Source organism: Bombus vancouverensis, chromosome 4, assembly GCF_051014615.1.
Source record: "Bombus vancouverensis nearcticus chromosome 4, iyBomVanc1_principal, whole genome shotgun sequence".
NCBI classification, from domain to species: domain Eukaryota; kingdom Metazoa; phylum Arthropoda; class Insecta; order Hymenoptera; family Apidae; genus Bombus; species Bombus vancouverensis.
This window is the reverse complement of record NC_134914.1, coordinates 19692054-19715499: the sequence shown is the minus strand read 5'-3', so window position 1 is coordinate 19715499 and position 23446 is coordinate 19692054. Positions and strand designations below refer to the sequence as shown.

The following is a 23446-nucleotide window of genomic DNA, read 5'->3' as shown; positions in this document are numbered from 1 at the left end:
TCGAATCCAGGCGTGATCCATTTCGTTCTATTTCTGTTATTACATTCGTGCATAATTCGATAAACTGATATAAAACAAAAAACATTGTGCGTCTATTATTTCCTTATAAAACGAAAGAAACATTTCGGACAACCTAATACTTTCCTGTGTCAATATCGATATGATACCGCTGTAATACCTACGTGTACAAATATATATATACATACATACATACATGTATACCGTTGTATATCGCTAAAGTTATCTTTTATCAGATACTTTATATACGTTATATATTTCAGAAAGAATCATTGAAAATCGCAAAAAAGCACCGTCGTAAATCTATAGGATTATTATGAAAAATCACTCTGATACTTCTAACGTTAATAAATCTGTGGTAAGAAATCCAAGTTATAACAGCGATACGATCGATTTTATCCAGGGTCGAATGCAGCAAGCCGGGGTACGTTCGTTCCAATTTTTCTCCAACGTTCGAACGATGTTTGGAAGATTTCATCGTAGAACCGCATCTCGATCGCAGAGTACGTTCTAGGGTACATAAAACGACGGCAAGAAGGAGGAAAGTTGTCCGAGAAAGTATCTCATTGGTTAGGCAACGAACGAAAGGAGAATCGCGGGGTTACGTTACTGGTTGTATCGCGTTGCACTTTCAACAGATACGTTTCTTACCTTTATCCGGGCTTTATCTTCACGAGCGATATAACTGGATCGGATCGACGTTCCCTCGTGGATAAAATTTTAAACAGGTCAGGACTGGTAAAATTGAAAAGGCAGTCGAACGAGATACAATTTATAGAAGCTAGCAATTGTCAAGGAACCGATAAAGGCGCTACGATTTACCTAGGGAGTTGTAACTTGCTTCTTTCGTTATTATCTTCTCTTTCGTTTTGATGGATGCGCGTGTGCTCTCTGAAGTTAAAGATGCTTTCCGGACGAACAACGTATCCTAAGAGACGACATCCGTGGCGTTGCTTCGGTTGAATCAAATCTATCCTTCTGTACGAAATTCTGTATCGTAATACATTTGTAAATAAAATTTGCGATTCAGCTATTCGATACTACTCTTGATACGTTTGGAAAAGATACTCGCGCGTGTGAAATCGAGATACTAATATTCTCCGAGCTATCCGTAGGATATCGCGTCGCAGCGGTTCTCGTAAGTGCCCTGTAGCGATCTTTTTGGAATTTTCTGTAAGCCTCTGTTCGAAGCATTCCGCATCCGTGAAGGCAAGATATCCTGTATCGTTAGAAAACGCGGCGTTTCGTTCGTGACTCCAAGCTTCAACGAGAAATTATCGAAACATTTTCTACAGGCATTTGCAAGGCACGCAAATAAATCGTACGGTATAAAAAAAAGATACCGATCCTTTTACTATTAACTGTTACAGCTAGTAATAAACGCTCCAATTTTTCGTATCACAGTTGCAACAGAAAAGGGAAGGCGGCGAATCGTGACGGAAACGAAGGAGGACGCGTTACCGGATGAAATTCTCGTTTGTTCACATTTAAAAATGTCGGAGGAGGATACGCGTTTCAAGATGCGAGACAGAATATTTCTCTTCGTATGCCGCCGCTTCCGGCAAGCACACACCTTGCCCCTTATCTCTATCCTCCTTTTTACCTTCATGAATCACGTTCCTCGATCCTTACCCTTTTCTTTGTCTCTCTTTCCCTCTCTCTCTCTCTCTCTCTCTCGCTCTCTCTCTCTGTTTCCATCATCCGACTCTACTTTTCATTTTCTTCCACCCACCTCGATCTCCACGGGGCGGAATAAAAATTAAAGGCGAGTAAAAGGGAAATTGGCGAACCGAACGACAGCTTACGAAGCGCGAGAAGCTGTTTGAATGTTTTAAGAGGAAAGTTTCGAACGGATCGTGCGAAGATAACTCGAGCGAACTCGCGGTTTTATCGCGAGAATGACGACGGAACCGGTTTCCCGTGTAATCTAATAAGCCAAGTTCGTTGTCGGCAATAAAAATACATCGTCGAGCGAGCAGAAAGAACGGGAAGAAAATGTAGCGTCGCTTGGTCTGCGACGCACGTCCTTATTGCGCGCGGTCTACCTAGATTTAACGCGATGAAATTGTTATCGAAAATTTTCTCTCCGGACGTGACGATGTCCTCGAATGGCGAAACTGGAGCGTAACATCGGCTATAAACCAAGAAGTGTTTTTATTACGCGATTTTTATTTTTCCCGGATAAAACGATCGAGACCTCGTTCCGAGAGATTTTACGTCTAACGATTAGGGCTCCTCGAGAGATCAACCTTTCCGTGTCTTTCGACGATAAGACGGAGAATGTCCTTGAATCGCAACGTAGTTGCTAGAAAATATCGCGATGTTTGTATTTCGTTCAAGACGAATGCCGTAAAGAGTATACGGCGTGCGTTTTGCCACGGGTATCGGGAAATTTAAGGGACGAGTCTTAAAGCCGAAATGAGATCGGTCGGAGAGGATCTGTGCTTCGGCCTGCTCGGTCCTCGGATTTAAATTCCCTCGACTTTTACTTCTGGGGACGCCTGAAGACCGCCCGCTTCCTTTCGTTCGCGCGCAGGGATATTTTCGTCTCATTTCGGCTTCGAGAGTCACCCTGAATACCTACGTACGTAGTTGTTTCTTGGAAAATTGAACATCGATCGTGCAACAATTACGCAGGATTACGCAGGATGAGAAATTGACGAAAAATGGAGTTGACCTATTTTAGCCGCTAGAAGACTCGCATAGAAACAGGCTTTTGCGAACCTTTACCTTTAAACGCGAACCATATAAAACCGAAACAACGTTTATTAGGAAATCTAACATATGTTAGAATCGACGTTTGTCGAAATATCGAGCTAAACGTCCAAAATCTGCGTTTGAAATATTTCCGTCGAGAACGGACCACGACTCGATTGAAAACCATATGGGACGAAAGATATAGAAAGACAGGGCCATTCGTCGTGGACGAACTCCATCTAGAAGTCGGAGGAAAAAGACCACGGATTAGCTTTTCAACCGTGACCGGGAATGCATCTAAAAAAGCCAACCCCCGCCTTTATCATCGCGTCACAGGCGACCCGTAACCCGATCGTTTCTCTATTGTAAAGGACGGTGCAAGAAAACCCGGAAAACGGAGAACTGGAACAATTTGTCCCCGTTTCCGGCGAAAGAGGATCGTTCCCAGCGTCTGTTAGAAAGCTGTCCGGGTGCATGCGAGGCAAATACGCGAAAAGTTCGCGTGAATGTAGTCCGCGCGTAAAATGGCCAACGTTATATCGTCGCTGGACCACCCTCGTACGAACTGCGCTGAGCAAGATAGCGAGGTTGGCGTTTAAAAATGCCGCAATTTCGTTCAACTCGTGACTTTTCATCCTTGAGATCCGCTAAACTGGACAAAAGTCGCTAATCGAGGACAAAAGTAAATGTACTGGTAGATAAGAGTCGACCGATACATCGATCGAGAGACAAAGACCAAAGGATCGTTGATTCGACGGTCGAGCCATACCAATTAATTATCGATCAGCGGTACTTATGTAGAGATACATTGTAGCTGTTTCCAAAATTCAGAATTGCGATTATTACTTTTATTTCGTCGTTTTAAGTTTTATTTCGTCGTATCGCCGCGCGATCGAACCGTAAAAGCTATACTCGTCGTAGAAAACTGTGTGTTTCGAAACTATCGTGAGATCGTAAGATCGATCGCGAGAAACCGCCGAATTTCCATGACGTTCGCGTTCGCCGTCTTGCCACCAATTTCGAAATTGTATCGATCGCTTGTATCGACAGGTTTTTCACTGTGCCCGGTGAAAAGACCGGTCGTAAAGACCGAAAAGATCGTGGCTCTTCTCTTTACACGCTTTAACGAAGAAGGGAAGATGTTTGCGTCTCGCGTCGTTCTACGAGAATAATCGCAACGATAAAAGTCGCTGATGCAAATTTAACCCATTAGTAACCACGATACGATCTTAATCGTGTAACCGCGCGAGTATCGATGAAGCGCTCGTGGTCGAATTTTCATCGTTTTCGCATTATCTCGGGCTCGAGTGACGCGTGTGCGCGATCGTGGAAAAGTCGGTGCTGAAACGTAGCGAGAGAACGCAGACCGGTTGCGTCGTACGTGCGACGCGTATGAAATATTGCGTTATTTCTAAGTTTGCTTAACTCGCGTTTCGCGAACGCGTCGACGTAATAACGGACGCGTATCACGTACCGCGCAATAAGAAGAAACGGAGATCGCATTCAGCCAAGCGACTCGACGTCGACGACGACACGACACGACACGACGCGACACGACACGACGCGACACGCTGCGCCGCTCCTCAAATAAAGTTATCCACCATCCGGTAAAGAACGAAAGGAATCGTATACGCGTGGACATCGCGTATCGATTTGAACAGAGAGGCTCGTTAATTAATCGGGACGATGCGACGCGGCGATCGATTGCGCGCAAATACGCATGGACGACCGATCGATTCGCATCAACGTACGCTAAAAAAAGGATTTACAAGGTTCGAATCGGAATGGTAAGTGATAAACGGCGACCCGATATTCGACGCAATATTTCCAGCCTGTCCTGGTCGGTGTGCCCGGCCCGGATAAACGGCCCGACGATCCCACCATGCGTGATATAACGTCGCGCAGGCAAATGTCGATGCGATAGGCACAGTCGCTAAATACATACGTACGTATATGGCGAAAGGGTGAAAAGCAAGTGAATAGAAAGAGGGATAAGAAGATCTCGTTTTACGACTTATCGCACTCGCGTAAAATCCAACGCGTGCCACCGACTACTTTCGCCAAATATTAACAACGCTTTTACGTAAGAACGCAAAAAAATCGACGACGTATTAGCGACGGGTCGAAAATATGTTAGTTTTCAAGCGGTATCGTCTAATCGTCCATGACCGATAACGATAGTTTCGGCTCGTTCGCTTATTTTTCAGGTGCTTCGTTTTAATTTAGATCGGTTACGCTCTGCGTTTCCTCTATTACCTCTGTTACGATGTTATCGATAAAGATCGACGATGGCCAAGAGTGATAAAAAAAATTTTCTTTGTCTCGGTGACCTTTTTCATAAATATCGTGGAAATAACAGTTATTTTTGCTTTCCGATGAAAAACGATAACGAGGCGGTCAATTACCGTGAAAAGGTCGAAGAGAAAAGAATAATATAAACTAACGGTAAACGAATAAACAAAAGTAGGCGGCGATAAATTGTTCTCGCAGAAGCCAAGAGAGAATAGGAAATAATTAACGAAAAAAGAGAAAAAAGGAAGAAATTAAGTAACAGAAAAAAATAGAATTATTGAAAAGCTGATATAGAGGAGGCTGTTGCTTTTCCGGCTGGGGTGGTAACTATCGCGGTTCGTTTATTGTCCGATTATTAATTACCGTGGATATATCGGGAGGCCAGGCGGCCGTAAATAATAACGGGGAAGCCGAGTTGTCGTGTCGCGATCATTATTTACCGCGGCGTGTTACGTTGCACGCCAGATTCCGGAATCGCGACTGTTTCGAGGAGCGGGTGTACGAGGTGTTGAATTACGACGAGTCAACGAGAAAAATTCACACGAAAATCGGTTGCAGAAAATTTGCGCTAGCCATCCAATCATCGCCTCGTGATAAATCTAAATTTCGGCAACGTACGAGTTGCTTCTATATTTCCAATTTAAACGATCAAACCGTACGAACGTGGAGCAATTTGTCAAATAGGACTCTATATTCGCTGAAGAAATTTTTATGGAAGCGCAGCTTCTACGTAATGGATGACTTTACGATTCAGATTGTAAATACCACACTGTTTTCCTCGTCTTTTTCTTTTTTTCTTTTTTCTTTTTCTCTCGGATAAAATTCCACCGACGACAAAAATTATTCGACGCGAAAAATATATCGTATCTATCATCGCGTCTAAGATATTCCAATAGATCGTCGAGTTTAAACATATTTGACACGTTTTTACGCGCGATTTTATACATACTTTTATACGTACGACTTTATCAAAGTTGCCAGTTATTGGCTCGATGGTGACAGAGCGATCGAACGATTAAAAAATACGTCCGAGTTTCAATAGCGCTTTCGAGGAAATCGTAATCGCGTGGATCGCGAGTAGCTCGTAAACATCGGTAGGAAGAAATAAAGGTCTTCATTGTGGAAACTAGCAGAATCATCGTTTCGTAATTGCGACGGTGAAGCGATCGAAGAAACAGAATATTTTAGAGTTTATGTATTATTTAAACGGCTTTTGCAGCTCTCGTTGTGACTCGCTTGACTCTGGTTTGCAAATGATCTCGTTAATATTCCGTAGAATTCGACGTTCTATTAATATAGCCTGGATAATGCTGCTCGAAGAGTAAACATCCGCGTTTTATTTTTCTCCTTTGAATTACAGCTTTATATGTATCGTATTGGTTAGAAAAAGAATTATCGATTTAAAAAATTGCTGACAAAAGTTAAATTTTATTTCGATTTCGCTACAAACGAGAAACGCGAGGAAAAACTGCGTAAAGTATACTTTCGTGGAAGATCGTTGATCGCGAGCTGAAGGTGAGAAAAAGTTGCAACGAGTTGACGCGAATTGGCCAAAATTGCGAAAGTCGGCACGAATTTCGGCGTATCGGCAAAAGTTAACTTTTATTTAACGCCATTTGCTCTCGATTTATCTGGATCCTCTACCCAAGTTACAGAATATTCGCGCATTTGCAAGAGAAAGACGATGAGAAACTACGAAACTACAATTTTATTGACGCCGGATAACGACAAAGATAGGGCAGAAGCGAAAGAAATTAATCGAAATTAAGAAAAAGAAATTAAGAAATTAAAGACGGAGCAAATATCGAATATACGTACGTCGATGCTATTCTGGAAGATTTGAATTCGCGACACGACGACCGCATCACTGAGGAATCGAAGATGCTCGTAATTTATCGAAGCGCTATAGTTTCAACGGTCAACTATAGAGTGGTTCGTCGAAGATTTACATACCGAAACTGGAATCTTGTAACGGCGTCGGTATCGTTTATGGAGGAAACAAGACGTGGAATCGAACGCAAAATCGACCGAAGGAACGGTCTAATTTCCGTGTTGCGACACGATGGTCCGACGTAAGATACTCGACTCACGACTGGCGACTTGGCGGTCGAACGAAACAAACGGAACATTCAGCCGATACGTTCGAACACGCGGACAAAGTTAAATTGGACCAAGTCGTGTCGAAACGAGGAAACGTTTTCGGGGTATGGCCGATGCTAGCAAATCGCGAGACTTTCTTCGATTCAACAACGATAAATCTAGTTCTCGATCGTGCGTATAAACAACAACGTTTCGTGTAAACCGTCGTGATACCAACGGAACGAGATATCGCGAACGAACGTTGGATCATCCGGATAAGGAACAAGGTATTCGCGAACGCACGCAGAATTTTTGTCATGGATATATTACACGCGTTGTGCAAAACTGTTTGAAATTCCTTTAACACCGTAACGAGACGCGAACGTCGCGAGTATACGTAAGAGTAAAATATGAAACAAGTTTGAAAATCATGCCTGGAGACTGAAGGATCGGGAAGATACCATCGTTAGAATCCCTTCGGGAAAAACATTTTCGTTCGTCGTCGGAGTGAACGCCGAATCGACGCTTTTTATCGTTTAGTTCGATAGGATGGTTGGTTAGCGAACGCGGATGTATTCGGCTTTTGACGAATTACGGAACAAATTAATTATCCCGACTCAAATTTCTGACCCGAATTACCCTCGCACACTCTGACGATCTTCGTCTGTGCATCTCTACGACACCTACGATACGTCGTATAAAAGTTTGTCTCTCGTTCGAGTCGCGTAGAAGCTGAAATTTGTGGCGATTTCGAGGTACGGCGACGAGAAAAGAAATTAGAAAGAAAAACGAAACTGTGGCGAAAGTTGTACGTCCGACGAAACTTCTGTTTCCGTGATAGCTGAGTTAGCACGGAACGGAAATGAACGCGGTCGATCGTTACGCCGTAATTGCGATGAACGTTGAATCGCGAAATACGACGCCGTTGGTCGAAAAACTCTGTTAACGGGTAATTATCGATACCGTGATCGTGGCAAATAGGCGTCGATTATGTCGCATAATTGTCACACCATCGGTATGTGAAGCAACGTTAAAATTTTGCTTAAAATTTGTCGAGACCTATGTAGAAAGATACTTTGATAGGTCGATTAATCGACTCATTAAGAAACCGTTCGCGATTTCCCTCGATCGTTCGTTATCGAATTCGCGTTATCGAATTCTGTTTTTTCTTTCTCTTTCTTTCTCTTTTGACAATGTGAAATTGTGTTTCTACGAAACAGAATTCCAAGGATTCGTTTGATATTCGTTTTCCACCTAAATTTTACGAGTCTACCAAGTTTCAGCAAGTTGACGCACGTATGTAGAACGTTGCGTTTCTTTGTTAATCCTGTTACGATCAGCCGCGTTAAAAAATCTCTCCGTCCGAAAAGAAAAATCTGCCCGACTAGACGAAACTCGAAGCGAATTATACGAAATTTGGATGGTGAACGTTTATCAAATATCGATATCGAAGTGGAATTGCTAAGTGAAGAACAAACGTGACCAACGTTAACAACAGACGAATAACGTTTTACGAGAGATCGAACGAGTAGAAATATTTTATCGAGGAGGCCGTTATCGACGAAGCTAAAGCTTTGCGACACCAAGCGCGGTATATTCGAAGATTTAGCCGCGCAAGCCGCTACGTCAACAAAAGAACACACGGATTTGGATTACATTCCTGTTGGCTGATCCACGCTCCCTCGCGAATCCACTGACATCTTTCGCATGCGAATCAGGAATACGAGAATACGTGACGAGTGATTTTATTAAAGAAACAGAAGATCTTTATGTATCTTTATGTGCGCAGCTGTTTAATTCGATCATGCCGCCGAATAGACGTATATACGTATTACGCGAGTTATAGAAAACATTGAAAAATCGTATTAGCGGCGAAACGAGACGCGTTACGATCTATCGCGTTCGTACGACTCGTAAAATTTGACTGATAACGATAACGACAGCTGTCCCGATACTTAGGAAGAAAAATGGACCGATAGAATAGCACGTAATGAAATTACGCGCTAGTAATCGAACGATCAGTTTCTTCGTTTCTCTCTCGCTTCGTCTCCTGTTTTTGGTCCGCGTTACAAAAGTACGTGCCCTAAATAAAATTTCAGAGATGAAAGCCAAGAGAGGAACTGTTTTATTTGCTTCCATGTTATTCAGTGGAGATTCTCCACCCAGGAGAAGGCAACCACGGGCGTTTAGTATATTGTGAGATCTCGCGGACGACGCGTCGCGATGAATAATGGAAGAAACAAAGTTAAATGATCCGTTCGGTCGAGTTTCTTATACCGTTTCCAACTCCTACCGTAGAAACCTACGAAACACCTTTTGGATTCCGTGATAAAATTCTACTTGTCGCAGTTTTACGCATCATCTATTTTTACCAGTGATGATAATTGGCTATCTAGGAATCGTGACGTTGAAAAGCTAGCGTCATACGTTTTTATATCGCGAAAGAAAACGGGCTTACGAGTGGACCGTGCTTTCAAGAGTTTAAACGTGTCAAACTCGCCAACTTTGCTTTTTTCAACTCGTACGTTTGATTACCGTACGATGTACGTGTATATCGTAGGTACGCGATGAACGTTCCATTCATAGATTCGTTTATCGGAAGAAGATGACGTAAAAAAATATCAAATTATATCGCGTTATCGCTAAATTCGTCGTTTGTCCGGGAAATTTCTCGAAAGATTCGGATAGCGAGAAAAATAGATGGTTCGAAGCATCGATTCGTCGCGAACTGGTGGCCTGCTACAGAGTCGAAGAATACGACGCGTTTAACGTTTCGAACTTCAAACAGATCGCTCTTCGGCTTTCGTCTTCCGCGTGATTCGACATCGTCTCTTCGACAACCGGACCAATCAAGCGACGAGCTCATCAGCCAACGACGAAACTCGCTTTTCCTCCTTCTCCCTCTTCTGTTTCCTTTTTCTTCTCGACCCTTTCTTTAAAGCAGCTGTTTCCTTCGCCTCTCCGGTTCTTCGTTCACCAAAAGTTCCTCCGTTAGATCTCGTTTCCCCGGCAACAGTCTTTTATGCTTTCGTTCGTATTAAGCCCGGACCGATGTTTAAACCATGAGTTGGTCCGCCGTCCGCCGTCCGCCGTTCGCCGTTCATCGTCCGTCGTCCGTCGCGTCATTCCATCGGCAACGCCGGCAAATAGCATCGTCGGTGATTTTGTCTTCGGACTGACCACGTTTCTCATTTCTCAACGTCCGAGGCATTCCTTCGTACGCCATGGAACATCACCCACATAGCGTGTGCGTCCGTTCCGTTCCCCACCTTATCATTTTTTACAATTTACACCACTGTGTCTCTCAGTCTGGTGATCTAAGTCTGCCTTCTTCCCTTCTCGTTTCTCTTCTTTCGTTTCGTTGCCGTGGTCGATCGTACGAAGGGGCGAGAAGTTGCGTAGAAAGAACGGAACATCGACCGTCATAGCGAGGTGGACAAAGGACGTGGAAAGGGCAGAGTCGCAGAAGCAAGAATTCGATCGATCGAGTCTGCTCGTGCAAATTGATGAAGAGCGGTGGACGCGAACAGGGACGCTCCATTTTTTCTTTCCAACTTTTAAAGCGCGACAGGGGTCTCGCCGGTAAGTGACTAGCTAATCTGGCCAACTTTCCACATGTACTTAATTCGTGACAAGTATCTGTGTGGAAGTACCGCGGCGGAATTATTTAGATTTAGAGCGAGATTTTGCGAGCGTTGGAAAAATTCTGCTCGCATCGCTCGTAATCCATTCAAAGTTGGCATAAATTGCGCGTGATGAAGCGGTGGAGCGTCGTGCGTCGCGCCTATCGAATCTTTCGCCGAAGCGACAACGGCGAGCAACTTTTTCCTGCTGCACCGTGTTTCTCGAAACATTCGTCGCTCGTTGTCTGTTCGCGTTCGAGATGGCAAAGATCGAAGAAAAACGGTATGCTTGCTGCTACGAACAAATACCGCTTTAAAATCGATACGATATTCGTCGCTCGAATATTCTTCCGATCGCGTTGCTTCGACGTAGACGCGCTGCTTCCACGAGATGACGTTCGTTGCGTACTGCGTTTGGAACGCGCAGCAACAAGATAGGACAACGAGTTCCTTGTCGTTGACTCGGTGAAAAGGCGGCCTTAAGCGAAAAGTAGAGAGGTTACGATTATAAATCCGTGCCGTAAATCCCTATAAACGCATCGTTATTGTCGATTCCTCCGATCTTTGTTTTATTTACTTAGTTCGTGCATGCTCCGATCGTCTCCTACGGTCGCGTCTCGTCTCGTTACACCGCAAAAATGTAAACATGCACTCGTACACAGGTACGTAACTTTTTTACCGTGTTGTGTAACGCGAATCGCGTTGAACGAATCAGTACGATCCGTACGACGGATTCACCGTAAAAAATATAAGCCGATGGAAGTTTATAACAGAATAATGAATTCCTTGGAAAAAATAAAACTGAATAATGCATTACTTACGTATTCGTATTTAAATCGTTTACATGGTTGTAGAACGCAAAATGAACAGAGTACAAAACAGGCAGATTCGAAAGAACGAAGAAAGAAACGAGAGAACCGGCGGACACTGGCGAAACGGTATTGTCTTCCAACTGCTAGTCGATGTCCACGTAGCAAACTGGTGGCCGCATTTTCCAACAAAGAATTGCCAAATTTTCAATTACTCGTTCCAGTTTCATAATAATAATAATAATAATAATAATAATGATACTAACATTCCGACAATAATAATCGCGAGATTAAGATTTAACGTGTGGTTGAATTTTCAAAGTTACATCGTTCACCAGTGTTTGACGAATTTGTGCAAAAAAATCAGACATCGTACGATGAGTGTCGTAAATTCATCGATCAATGATAATATTTTCTAAGAAATTATTATTGTTCTCTGAGAGGGGACGAAGAAAGGATGTAGTTTTTGTTAGTCGAGCGATTACGCTATTAGTAAGGCGCTAATATAACGTTGCCACTTCTCTTTCTTCGTCGATCGCGTTATGCGATCGAACGAAAAACCGAGAGCAACGAAAGACGAGATACAGAACGAATCGATCCTCGAGCGAGTACAGGCGTCGAACGAATATAAATCCGTGTACGCGATAACGAATCGTCGATATCGAGAAAAACGAGGACAACGTTTTCCGTGAAGCCAAATTTTATTTCGGTGATTCAGAAATAAATTACGATATCTGCAAATTCGAACAAACGAAGAACAACTGGCGGATGTGTTTTCGTGTCTATCGAGGATCGTTGAAATTTCCGACTAAAGCGAAGAGTGAGTATTTTCGGTGGAACGAAACGGAAGTTAAAGTGACACACGCGTGTTTCCGATAAGATCGTGACGTTAAAAAAATTGTGCAACGAAAGATATTTCAAGAAATCGAATCGTATTCGAACGATAAATCGGTATTTGACGAAAACGCGCCAAACATCGATTCTATACGTAGTAAATTTAACGAAACGGAGAACCATGAAAGTTTCAAAGTTGACGAGTTCGTTAAACGAGTGAAATTACCGAACAAATTTATCGATGTAAGAACAATTAAAGCTGCGATTAAAATTGACCATGGTAACAAGTTTTTTCTAAGAACTGTCGCTAACTATTCCGCGATAAATCACGCGAGAAACGTAGATCGAGTAAGAAACAAAGGTATTAAAAATTGATTTTATGCGACGATATCGAAGGAAACGAGAATTGGTAATGCGACAAATTAATCCGAACGACCGACACATAGGAAATTGACGTTAAAATTAGAATCACGATGGAATATAGATTCCGATCAAGGGCGGATTGTGTTTCTACAATTTGAATCTTCTAATTGCTAGGCTGACACGGCATGCTTTTGCGAGCAATTGCCGTACCATGGCCAGATAGTTAACGGGATTATATTTCTTCGATTTTGGTCTCTCTCGAATGTAAACCGTGAAATCATGCGATCGGACTTCATAAATATTCACCGAACGATTAATAATTTCCATATGGCAACATTAACATCGACATATCGGTATAACGTTACGAATTCCTATTAAGATTATTCTCCGACTTATGAATTACAAAAAAATAGTCTTACTACTTTTGTTACAAATATCTCACACGCGATCGAAGCACAGGTATTCGAGGAAATATGTACGTAAAATCAGAATGGTTGAACGAAATTACAACTTGTAAACAAACGTTACCGTATCATCGTAAAATATACTTTGTCGTATCGGAAGAGGAGAAAAATGTTGAACGTAAGACGGTAAGTAGGTGTTTGCGTAATATCGAATGATTTTAATCAAAATCGCCGTCAAAATAGAGAAATATAACTTTACGTGTAGACTCTACATAGACTAGACTATATAAACTATATAGCGGCACATGTATACTAATACAGATATCTGCGTACAACGTTGAAAACTCGTTCGTTATCTGTATTCGCTTCGCTAACAATGTACATTATTTAATTGCTTAATTAAAAACCATCAATTATAACAGAATAGTTAGTTTCCTTTGAATCATAAAGAACCTGTTTTAATATTTCCAACTCGTTAAACGATTACAGGCAGGTCTGGAAAATTATACGCTCGACATAAATCAATCGACATTCGATTCTTAAATACATACATCGATATGTACGTACAGACGTACGTATGTGATACTTGGTCGTGGGGTTAATAGATTTATTCTCTGCGTGACACGTTCGTTACGTTCGTTCATCTCGCTCCTCTAAGCACTTGGGCCAATTAACTTGATTCTATTTAATTATTCTCACACAAAACGATCGATACTTATCCGCTCGTTATTTTGTCGCAAAAATGACTAACACTTTACCATCGTTCGCCGTTCGCAACAAAAATACATCAACGACGTTTGAACGGCAAATAATAAATTATTTATAGCCGATTCTCGATTGCAAAAAACAATGAAAAAAGGAAGTTGATCAACGCCGTGATTCCCATTAATTATTCATTTTCGCTTTCGTTGATTATTCACTTTGTAAAAACCGAATCGCCTTCGATGAAAGGAAAAATACTGGTGAAAAATCCTAAGCAGTACGTACGTAACAAGAGTTGGTCGAGCAAGCGTATATCGGTTTCAGTTCTTTACAACTTTGTCCGCTTTGCTAAAATCTCTTTTTTCCTCTTATTTCTTTCGTACGACAGATATTTTTTCCACCACTAGTCTCTTGACGATCGAATTTCTTTCGAACGAGACATTTATTTATCCGACGTATACGTTTGATTTGCTCGCGATCGTAATTCGTTTTCACGAAAGATGAAAGAGATAAGCATCTTTGTACTGCCAAGTCGTGACGCGCTCGACAGTTTCGGTTCGATTGCGCTCGGAAAATCCACGTCTCGATCGCAACGTTCTTTCATAAGCACGCGATAATCGAGAAAAGAAGAAGATAAAGACGGAGATAAAGAAAGGATCGTTTATTCGTAAATCTGAAAGTCGAGGAATAAAAGACGAATGGACGTGGTGCGAATAGAATGAAAACGGGTGAACAGAAGAGTCGGATAGCGTGTTGAACAAATGCGAGAGTCCGGCAAAGAGACGGTGGTGGCAACGAGACTTTGCAACTATAGCCGGCAGAATCTCGTTAGTTCAATTTTAATACGAATCAAACGTCTACCTTCCTTTTTTGTGAGTTTCGCGACCGGTCGAAAAAGGGAGAAGAAAGTATTTACGAGCTTCGTGAATGTAAAGTGAAATAAAATTCCGAATTATCTTTCGCGAATGTAAAGTTATAACGTATCGTGTTTTAAATTTTAAACTTTGGTATCTCGAGAGATACGCGCGCACATAACGTACGGTTTAAATTATAAGATATTTTGTTCTTCGTGCGAATGCCGCGCGAGTATATTGCCTGAAATTTGCGATACGACGCTTTCTGTCTTTCGCCTACCGTCCTTGTAATCTCGATATAAGGGAATTTGTACCTAGGCGTTAAAAAGAGAAAGGAGACGTTGCGCCTAAATCTTCAAAATGACTTAATTCGTAACTCGAAGAGTAGTTACAGCCACGCGCATACGCGTAAAATATGTAGAGTTTGATTGCACGATCGATTCCGTGGTCAGTTTCCAAGTTTCAAGAACTGCGAGATTCGATTCGACGACGAATATTCGTTATCCCGTAATGCTAGAACGTCGATTATTCGGTACTAATTATCCGAATTTCCGATTCGGATTATCGCGAGACATCAAATTATCTGGACGTCGATATTCTGGTGATAGATCATCCAGATATGCAATTTCGAATTGGTTTCAAATTTGACCAATACACGGAGGAAACGTGAAAATGCTTTACACGACGCATAGAAATTTGTAGGTTTGTTCGAACCTTTGCGCAAAATTATATTTTGCTTCGCGATATATTACGTATACGTATATATGGTATTATAGGCGCGTATTTCACAAAGCATGGTGACCGCTACCAATTCCGAAAACCACGATTCACAGGTACGATGCTCGACGAGACAAAAGTAACGCAATAGCAAGAACAATGGAAAACTCTGTACGATTACCAATCGACTATATCACGTACGTATTGTCAGCCTGTGACAACCTGGCCGACTTCACCGATCAGTCTCGTGGCGTCAACCACACCCCTGACGCTCGGCCAGTGCACAACATAAGCGAATTCGTCCAACTAATTTCCACCGGCGTGCTGAACAACGTGACTTGCCTGAATCACGCTCCACAGCTGACCAGAGTGGTCGTGGTGAAAGTGGTCGTGCTCTCGGTGATCGCGATCCTCAGCTTCGTGGCGAACGTCGCGACTATCTACTCTATCGCGATAAATCGACGAAAGCAACACGCTTGGTCGGCAATTTACACGTTGATCCTGCATTTAACAGTGGCCGATCTGTTGGTCACGGTGTTCTGCATGGTAGGGGACGCGGTGTGGAGCTACACCGTGGCTTGGATCTTCGGCAACGTCGCCTGCAAGTTGTTCAAATTCGCACAAGTGTTCAGCTTGTATCTAAGCACCTTTATACTGGTGCTGATCGGAGTGGACAGGTTCTTTGCTATACGATACCCGATGAAAGGCATGAATACCGCTGACAGGTGTCTCAAGTTTGTCGTTCTGGCGTGGATACTGTCCTTTATATTCGCATCGCCTCAGGTAAGAGTCGCTACGAAGCCTTGTTCGGATTAGTCAAAGGGATGAATTTGCATTAGCGAAACTGCATTGCCCCGGTCCAAATCGTTCGAATTCAAGTAAACGTGTGTACCTCGAACGGACGTGCCATCGTTCGTCGTAAATAAATACGATCGATCGTAAAAGAAATTCGATACGACGGGCGGCAAAAATTCAGAAAAAATCGACGACCTCGTTTTTCAAGCTCGAGTCTATCGTCTTGATCGATATTTCATACTTATTCGTCTGGTTGGTTCGAACGCGCATTCCGTTTATTTCCTTATAAAAATTTGTTCTCCGAGGTTCGCGGCAATTAAGATTTAAAAAGCGTGGATTCGCGATTTATTCGTCTTTAGTCGGAAGCGATTCGATTTTGTCGTACGACGATCATCCGCGTCAAGCTGCTTTTCTGGTTCTTCTTTTTACGTAATCTACGACATTCTAGTCTACGAATTCAAATGAAGTAAGAAACTCGTTTATTTACATCTAAACGGACGTAGATGTAGCTCTCTATGTTCATTAAAATTCATCGTTAAGATTTATCGCGTTATTTAGTGATTTAGTAAAGGGAACATCGTGTTGTGTCAGCTATAATTACTAATGACTGCTAATTAGAAAAATATTAAGTTCGATATACATTTACGAGCGTGAATTGATTCGACGTTTATCGAACGGGTATCGTTTCGCTAACATCTGCTAATACAAACAACTTCGTTAAATGCAAAACACTTTACAAAGTTAATATCGAGTATAAATCAATTACGTGCAACATCTGAATACGTACGTAATATGTAAAACATAATGGAAGAATTGGTTCCGTGCTACGTAAATCGTAACGAAAGCAATCGCTCGATAACAGTTATTATATATTATAACCATACCTTTGTAATTATTACTTTCGATTTAACTTGGTTTCTCTCTTAACTTTAAAACTCGGCGAAAATTAAATCCTTACGAAACTAGTTACTCTGCTACTTGTATCCCATTGTATTCGATCTCGATAAAAAAATCAATCCGATAAACGGAAGATTCGGTCGTCGATGTACGAGAGATTCGAGTATGACGCGACGCAAAATCGAAAAGTAGCCAGGTTATCGGGGGTCGATCTCACCCGTGAATTTGAGGCTGAACGATGAATTTGGCCAGCAACAAAGAATTACATAACCCTTACGTATTCTCAGAGTTCCGTAATTTCTTGAATCTTCGGCTCGACGATCTTTCCTCGTTGGTCTACGCGCGTCGATTAACGCGTCCCTTGCCAATTCCAGTTGATCGACGATTACTTTTTCTATTGTAGCTGCATACGGCGCAATTTATCGTCGCGGAGTGTCGTAGTGTCGCGCTTTTAATTTAGCCGAGAATAAAGCACTCGTCACGGGCGCGAACAGAGAAATTGTATAATGCTGGAAAACATCGCATCGAAATTGGAAACCGAAGCAACCACAGGACATCACGCGATAAAGCCGAAATTCCGAATGGAGGCGTGTAAAACAGTTGCGGATGTCTGGACAGGGGAAAAAATTCAAATTTATATGTAAATTCGCGATAAAGTAAAACCGAAGCGTAACGATGTTACGTTGTGCCATGAAAAATGAACGTTTATACTAATTAAAAGAAGAAGCCAGACAAGAAATTGTTTTAAACGTCGGAGAAATTGATTTAAAAGTTCGACTCGATATTCCGAACGTTGAATTTAATTAAAAATCCTGGCCACTTGGAATTTAAGTTCGACGAGTTTGATACGGTTCTTAGATCGAGACTCGTTGTTAATTGCGAATGTTACCTATATACGTATAACGATGGTGTGAGACAGGTATTAAAAGTGAGATTAGATCAGTCTCGAATCAATTTCGATAAAATTCCATTACCGTTTCGGTTATTCCTTCGAATACGTAAATCGAGATATACCAATGTGTTTGTAAATCGAAGACCAAATATACGAATGACGTATTTCAGCAGGATTGAGAAACGCTAAATATAAATAACGATACATGCTAAATCGTATAAAAGTCAACGAGTTATCTCGCGTTTAAAAAAACCCTATGGAAGGAAAATTTTCAATTAGCACTGAAATATTCGAGGAGACGATTACCGATATTCGCTAGTGGTATTAGTAGAAACAACTTTAACTGTATAATTTGTATATTTTTCCTCTCAAAGTTACAAAGTAAACGAGGCACGACAAAATATTAAAGCCATGTCCTATAATATAACATCTACGCAAAAACGAAGTCTACTCTAAAATAAAAATGGTAATAGAAAAACCGAATGCACGCAAATATATAAACGCCTCTAAAAATGACGCATCTTGGAAAGATCTCGTATATTTTCCATCTTCTGCCCTGGCCTGTACGATGATAATTTAATCTTGTTCTTCCACTACACGAGTTTACTACTTTTTCTTCCGGTACTGCAAAACATATCGATATATTAAAATGTATAAATAGACGCTTTTATACGCCTAATACGATACCGTGAGATGTCTCTTTATCTTTGAATTAAATTCTGCTTCCCACTTTATCTATTCTTCGCTCTTTTATAAATATTGTCTCAGCAAATACAGCAAATACTCCGCCAATCGTTAATACCTTTCTACTTGTTTCAATTTTCCATCTTCCATCTACCATTTGTAAACCATCCATTTAACCATCCTCCATTTTCTCCCAGCTGTTTACCATTTTATCAATTTGTTACGAAACATAAGAACACACCCCCGTAAAGGAAAGCTCCTCGTATAAATTACCGTCTTAAGCTTTGCTTTGTCGCGGTACATGCTGTCTCTACTGCTGCTCGTCTTACACCTAAAACGAAAAGAAGTAGCTCGTGTACTTCGAGACGCTTCGAACTTCGAAGGCAAAACTAAGCCTTTTCCGACTACGGCCCGGTTACGACCTACGAATCTCGAATAACGCGTAGATAAGTAACTCCATCTAGCCTGGTATCCAACGTATCCTGCCTTCCGACACAAAAATCTTGCAAAAATTAAAGCGACCCGCGATATACCTACCGATGAACGTTTCTAGTCCGTTGCCGAGGTGATGCTGGACAAAGAGGTTTTCTCGCTGGCCGCGGAATCGTAAGCCTCCGACGGTTCGAAAAGTCTCCCACTTGGAAAGTTTTCGGCTGCATGGGGCATTCCGGCCCGTTTCGTCCTATCTGGATCACCTCTCCTGAGATTTCTTCCTAGACCACCGCACCGACACTTCCTCTTCCTTCTCCTTCTCCTCCTTCCGCAAACTCTGCTTCGTCTTCTTACTCTCCTTCTTCGTCTCCGCCTACATCTACACAACTTTCTTTTTCTCCTTCTACGTCTACGCCGTCTCTTCTTGCACTTGCAGCCCAATTTTTTCTGCATTCTGTTTCTGCGACAGACGTCCAGTAGATTGACCTCCTGTTCGGCAATTTCTTGGCAATTTATCTCGCTGTTCGTCGGTAGAATGTAACAGCCCCCGTTCTTCTTTAGGATACCGTAGGCGACGCCGCGCTTTAACGCGGTCTGCATCTGTTTGCGTGAAATTATCGTCGAGAATCGAAGGGAGTCGTTCGAACGATACGCGAATACGCGCGATCGGAACGGTTGCTAACCTGACGACGTGCCACATTTGGTGAAATATCGTAGACGGACGAGAGATAATGTAAAATTTCTCGAGAAGTCGAGCCTTTCAATTCGCGAAGATTTTTTATCGCCGTGACCACCAGGGCAAGAATTTTTGCCGAATCGCTCACCATGATTATATTCGTTCTCCAACTGCAAGCGAACCGATCAATCTTAAAAATGTTCAATCGTACGCGAATCTTTTTGTTCGAGGAAAGATCGAATTATATCGTGCTTGAAAATTGGTACGCCACGTTTTTCTGCGTCTCTTCGATATTTTTTTAGCCGTTGATCGACTTATTCGTAAGACCTATTCGCTCGAACAAAACAGGCAAAAAGTATGAGTTGTACAGCTGGTTAAGACAGAAGTAACTTCAAAGTACACTTTAAACGTTGTATTTTTGTTCCTGCATGCGTAACGCGTGTAATTTATAGAATCAATTTCACGTGGAATAAACGTAAAATTGACAACGTTGCGCGAAAAGTTCGATCTAGAAATTTCGAGAAGTTATTTCTTCGTACTTGACCACGAAGAAAAATTGTACGAAAGCATAAACAGTAAAAGCGGAGTACCTTAATTGGCAGCAGCGATTAATTGGCTTTCAGACGACCTAGACGCCACTTAGTCTTTGTAAGCTCGCTTCCATTCGGATCGCAACGTTTAATCCATGATTCGTTGATTCCACTTTCCACAGAAATTAACTAAATACAAGAAATTTTAAGATGATACAACGAGCCGAAATTTTCTTCCGTCACATTGCTATTGAACGATCGACGAACGAGCGTCGGCGTTTACAAATAAACGATGCTGTTTCGAGCACGATCGAAATAGCTTCGTTTGTCAAAATGGCGATGAATAATTTTTCCATCGAGGTCGTCCTAGCACGCAAAAAACAGCTGAAACGTATGATTTGGGAGAATCGTAAAAAGTTGGTGGTAAAAAGTGCCTACATGTGCGACTTACGATTATAAATTTTCATGATTAATCGCACAGCATCGATGACGAATGTCCTTCTCGCGCTTCGTACATTTCTACATACATATGTGCCTATGTACACAGTATAAATGAAAGTAGGTGTAAAAGCCAGCATAGTGTGATTCTACACCTTTGGATAGGTGGAGATTTTTTGAAAAACAATCGTGCAAAATTGATCTTGACGATAAAGCTCAAAGTCGAATCTTTTCTTCGTTCCATCGTATTGTTCTTGTATCGGTCGCATAACTCCACCGTTCTCTTGGACAAAAATATTTAGATTGCACTTGTTATCGGTGCAGGCAAATAAACTTCGTCTTGAATGTCAACGTCTAATTTGCACCGACTTTTTACTATAGATCGCGTTCTTTACTATAGGTTCTTTGTAGGTTCTTTACGCGTTCTTGGTAGAAATATTTAATTTCTCGTACAAAATTTGAGGGTACAAGCCCATGCGCGAATAAATAAATTAATAAACGAAAGGTTTAGTTATATTAATAATAACCTCGCGATGTTAATCGATCAGCTTATGGAAATTGCAAAATGCACGAGTTTACCGATCTGTAACAGAATAAATTCCGAAACGAAATCAAACATTCACGCTTGCATATATTTACATACGCTAGATTTGCATTTAATAATGTTTACTATTTCCAGATTTTCATATTCCATGTAGTTCAAGGACCGTTCATCGAAGATTTCAAACAATGCGTGACCTACGGATTTTACACGGAACCTTGGCAGGAACAACTTTACGGATCCTTCGTTTTGTTTTTCATGTTCCTTCTTCCTCTCGCTATACTCGTTGTTACCTACGTTTCCACCGTAATCACAATCTCTCGTACGTATTCCACTCTCATTACGTACGAACTGTACGTTCGATCTGAGCTACGAGCAAAACAATTTTAGGAAGCGAAAGGATATTTAAATTGAAGCTAACTAATAACATTATACGTCACGTAAATGGGAATACAAACCGAAGAAAATTAATGCATCGAGCAAAGGCCAAATCATTGAGAATCAGCATCGTTATTATAACTGCTTTCATCATCTGGTGGACACCGTATTATACAATGATGATCATTTTTATGTTCCTCGATCCTGACAAACACGTAAATAGTTTAAATTAATCAGATTTACTTGACGATCTTCGCCAGAAGTCGATCCGATTAACAGATTGACTGCTGTTGGCGTCGCGTTGACGTCGTGGCCTGGTTGCTGCCGAGGATGCATGACGCCACGTTGTCGTCACGCTCAAATTGTTTTCAAATGACGTCGGCGAGATCGACAAATTTTAAGAGAAAAAGTTTCAGTAACGATGAAAGACCACGCAACTTCGGCCCAACGGTCGATGTGTTAATATAATTTACTAAAAATCAATTACTTTTATATTTTAAGACGTTGTAAATATTTGAATCGTAGTGATTATAAAAAGCTTTGATATTTTCAGCTCAGTAAGGAATTACAAAACGTAATCTTCTTTTTCGGCATGACCAACAGTTTGGTAAATCCTTTGATATATGGCGCGTTTCATCTGTGGCCGCGAAGGAAACGTTCCATTCACAGGTTATTAACATTATAAAAAATAACAATTCTCGTTCTTCCAATTATTATCATTGGTACCTGAATAAAATAGTTCTACAAGCTGTTCATATATTCATCCAGGGATAGAGAATGTATTTGACAATATTTTGCAATTTTCAGAGAATTGTCTACCGTGCAACGCAGACTTACGCCAACCAGCTGTGAAGGTAACGGCAAACAAGAATCCCGAGAAACACGAACACCATTTATACCGAAAAATAATTGAAATACTAATATCTAATCAGAGTTAACGAAACGATTAATTACGACAAATTCGGTCGTATTCTTCTGTTAGAGAGTTCAACATTTTTATATTCTTTGCGTCCATACGTCGATGATCAACGGTAATCACTAAAATTCATACTTAAAGTTTATCGTCAGATCTAGTCCTTAGTCTTAAGTACATATTAATTAAGATCACGCTACATCTGTCGCCACTATATACGAAACGTCGAGTATCTAAATGTGAATTAAGTGTTTGAAAATAACAATAATAAAATAACAGTATAAGAACAAAGTATAAGCAGTAATATAATATAATTGATGTACACAAACAATATTTACATATACGATAGTATTGTAAATAAGAATTGTCCACGTTATAAATTCCCTTGTTTTGTTTTATTACGTGCTACATGCCTTATATGCGCACATTTGTTATTAGATCCAAAACAAATTTATTTCTACCAAAATTACTAGTTAATAGTCGATTATAAGTAAATAAAAATGTTAAGTAGACTGTCACATTGCTCCGGACTGTATGAAAATGCATGGCTTGTACAAGCTTGACAAAATTAAAACTCCAACACGTTTACTTTTAACACCTCGTACCAGATGGGTCGAAAATTTCATCAAAATCATTCTACAGTGCGAATGAAATGGAAAAGCGTTACTGAAAAGCACTCTCCATTAGATAGTTAGAGCTATTGTTTAACCATAGAATAAGATATCCTATAATTCATTCTTGTAACACTAATTATTAATAGACACTGCAGATCATTCGTGTTGTTTAAAAATATTTTTGTGAATAAATAACTTTCTTACTGAAAAAATGATTTAAAAATTCATTAAGTGAAAATGTATTCGTATATTATCTATTCTTCG

At 41.2% G+C, this 23446-nt stretch overlaps 2 protein-coding genes across 5 annotated transcripts; one reads left to right on the top strand and one right to left on the bottom strand.

Moving 5' to 3' along the window:
• Positions 1-10856: 10856 nt before the first annotated feature.
• On the top strand, positions 10857-23420 carry Crzr (corazonin receptor). 4 transcript variants are annotated; one of them, XM_076618106.1, is made up of 7 exons: positions 10857-12338; positions 13175-13305; positions 15509-16175; positions 21416-21599; positions 21668-21870; positions 22209-22324; positions 22463-23420. In XM_076618106.1, the coding sequence occupies exons 2-7, from the start codon at positions 13289-13291 to the stop codon at positions 22566-22568; spliced, it is 1293 nt and encodes a 430-aa protein (XP_076474221.1). In that variant the 5' UTR covers positions 10857-12338; positions 13175-13288; the 3' UTR covers positions 22569-23420. The 4 variants fall into 4 exon arrangements, with proteins under 4 accessions (XP_076474221.1, XP_033191542.2, XP_076474222.1 ...); XM_033335651.2 differs by having other exon boundaries at positions 10857-13305; XM_076618107.1 differs by lacking the exon at positions 13175-13305 and having other exon boundaries at positions 11166-12713.
• LOC117157560 (uncharacterized) lies at positions 18318-20094 on the bottom strand. Its single transcript, XM_076618110.1, is given in 3 exon segments — positions 18318-18991; positions 19198-19730; positions 19733-20094. Coding segments are annotated over 2 exon segments (708 nt in total). The 5' UTR covers positions 19920-20094; the 3' UTR covers positions 18318-18991; positions 19198-19209.
• Positions 23421-23446: the final 26 nt, after the last annotated feature.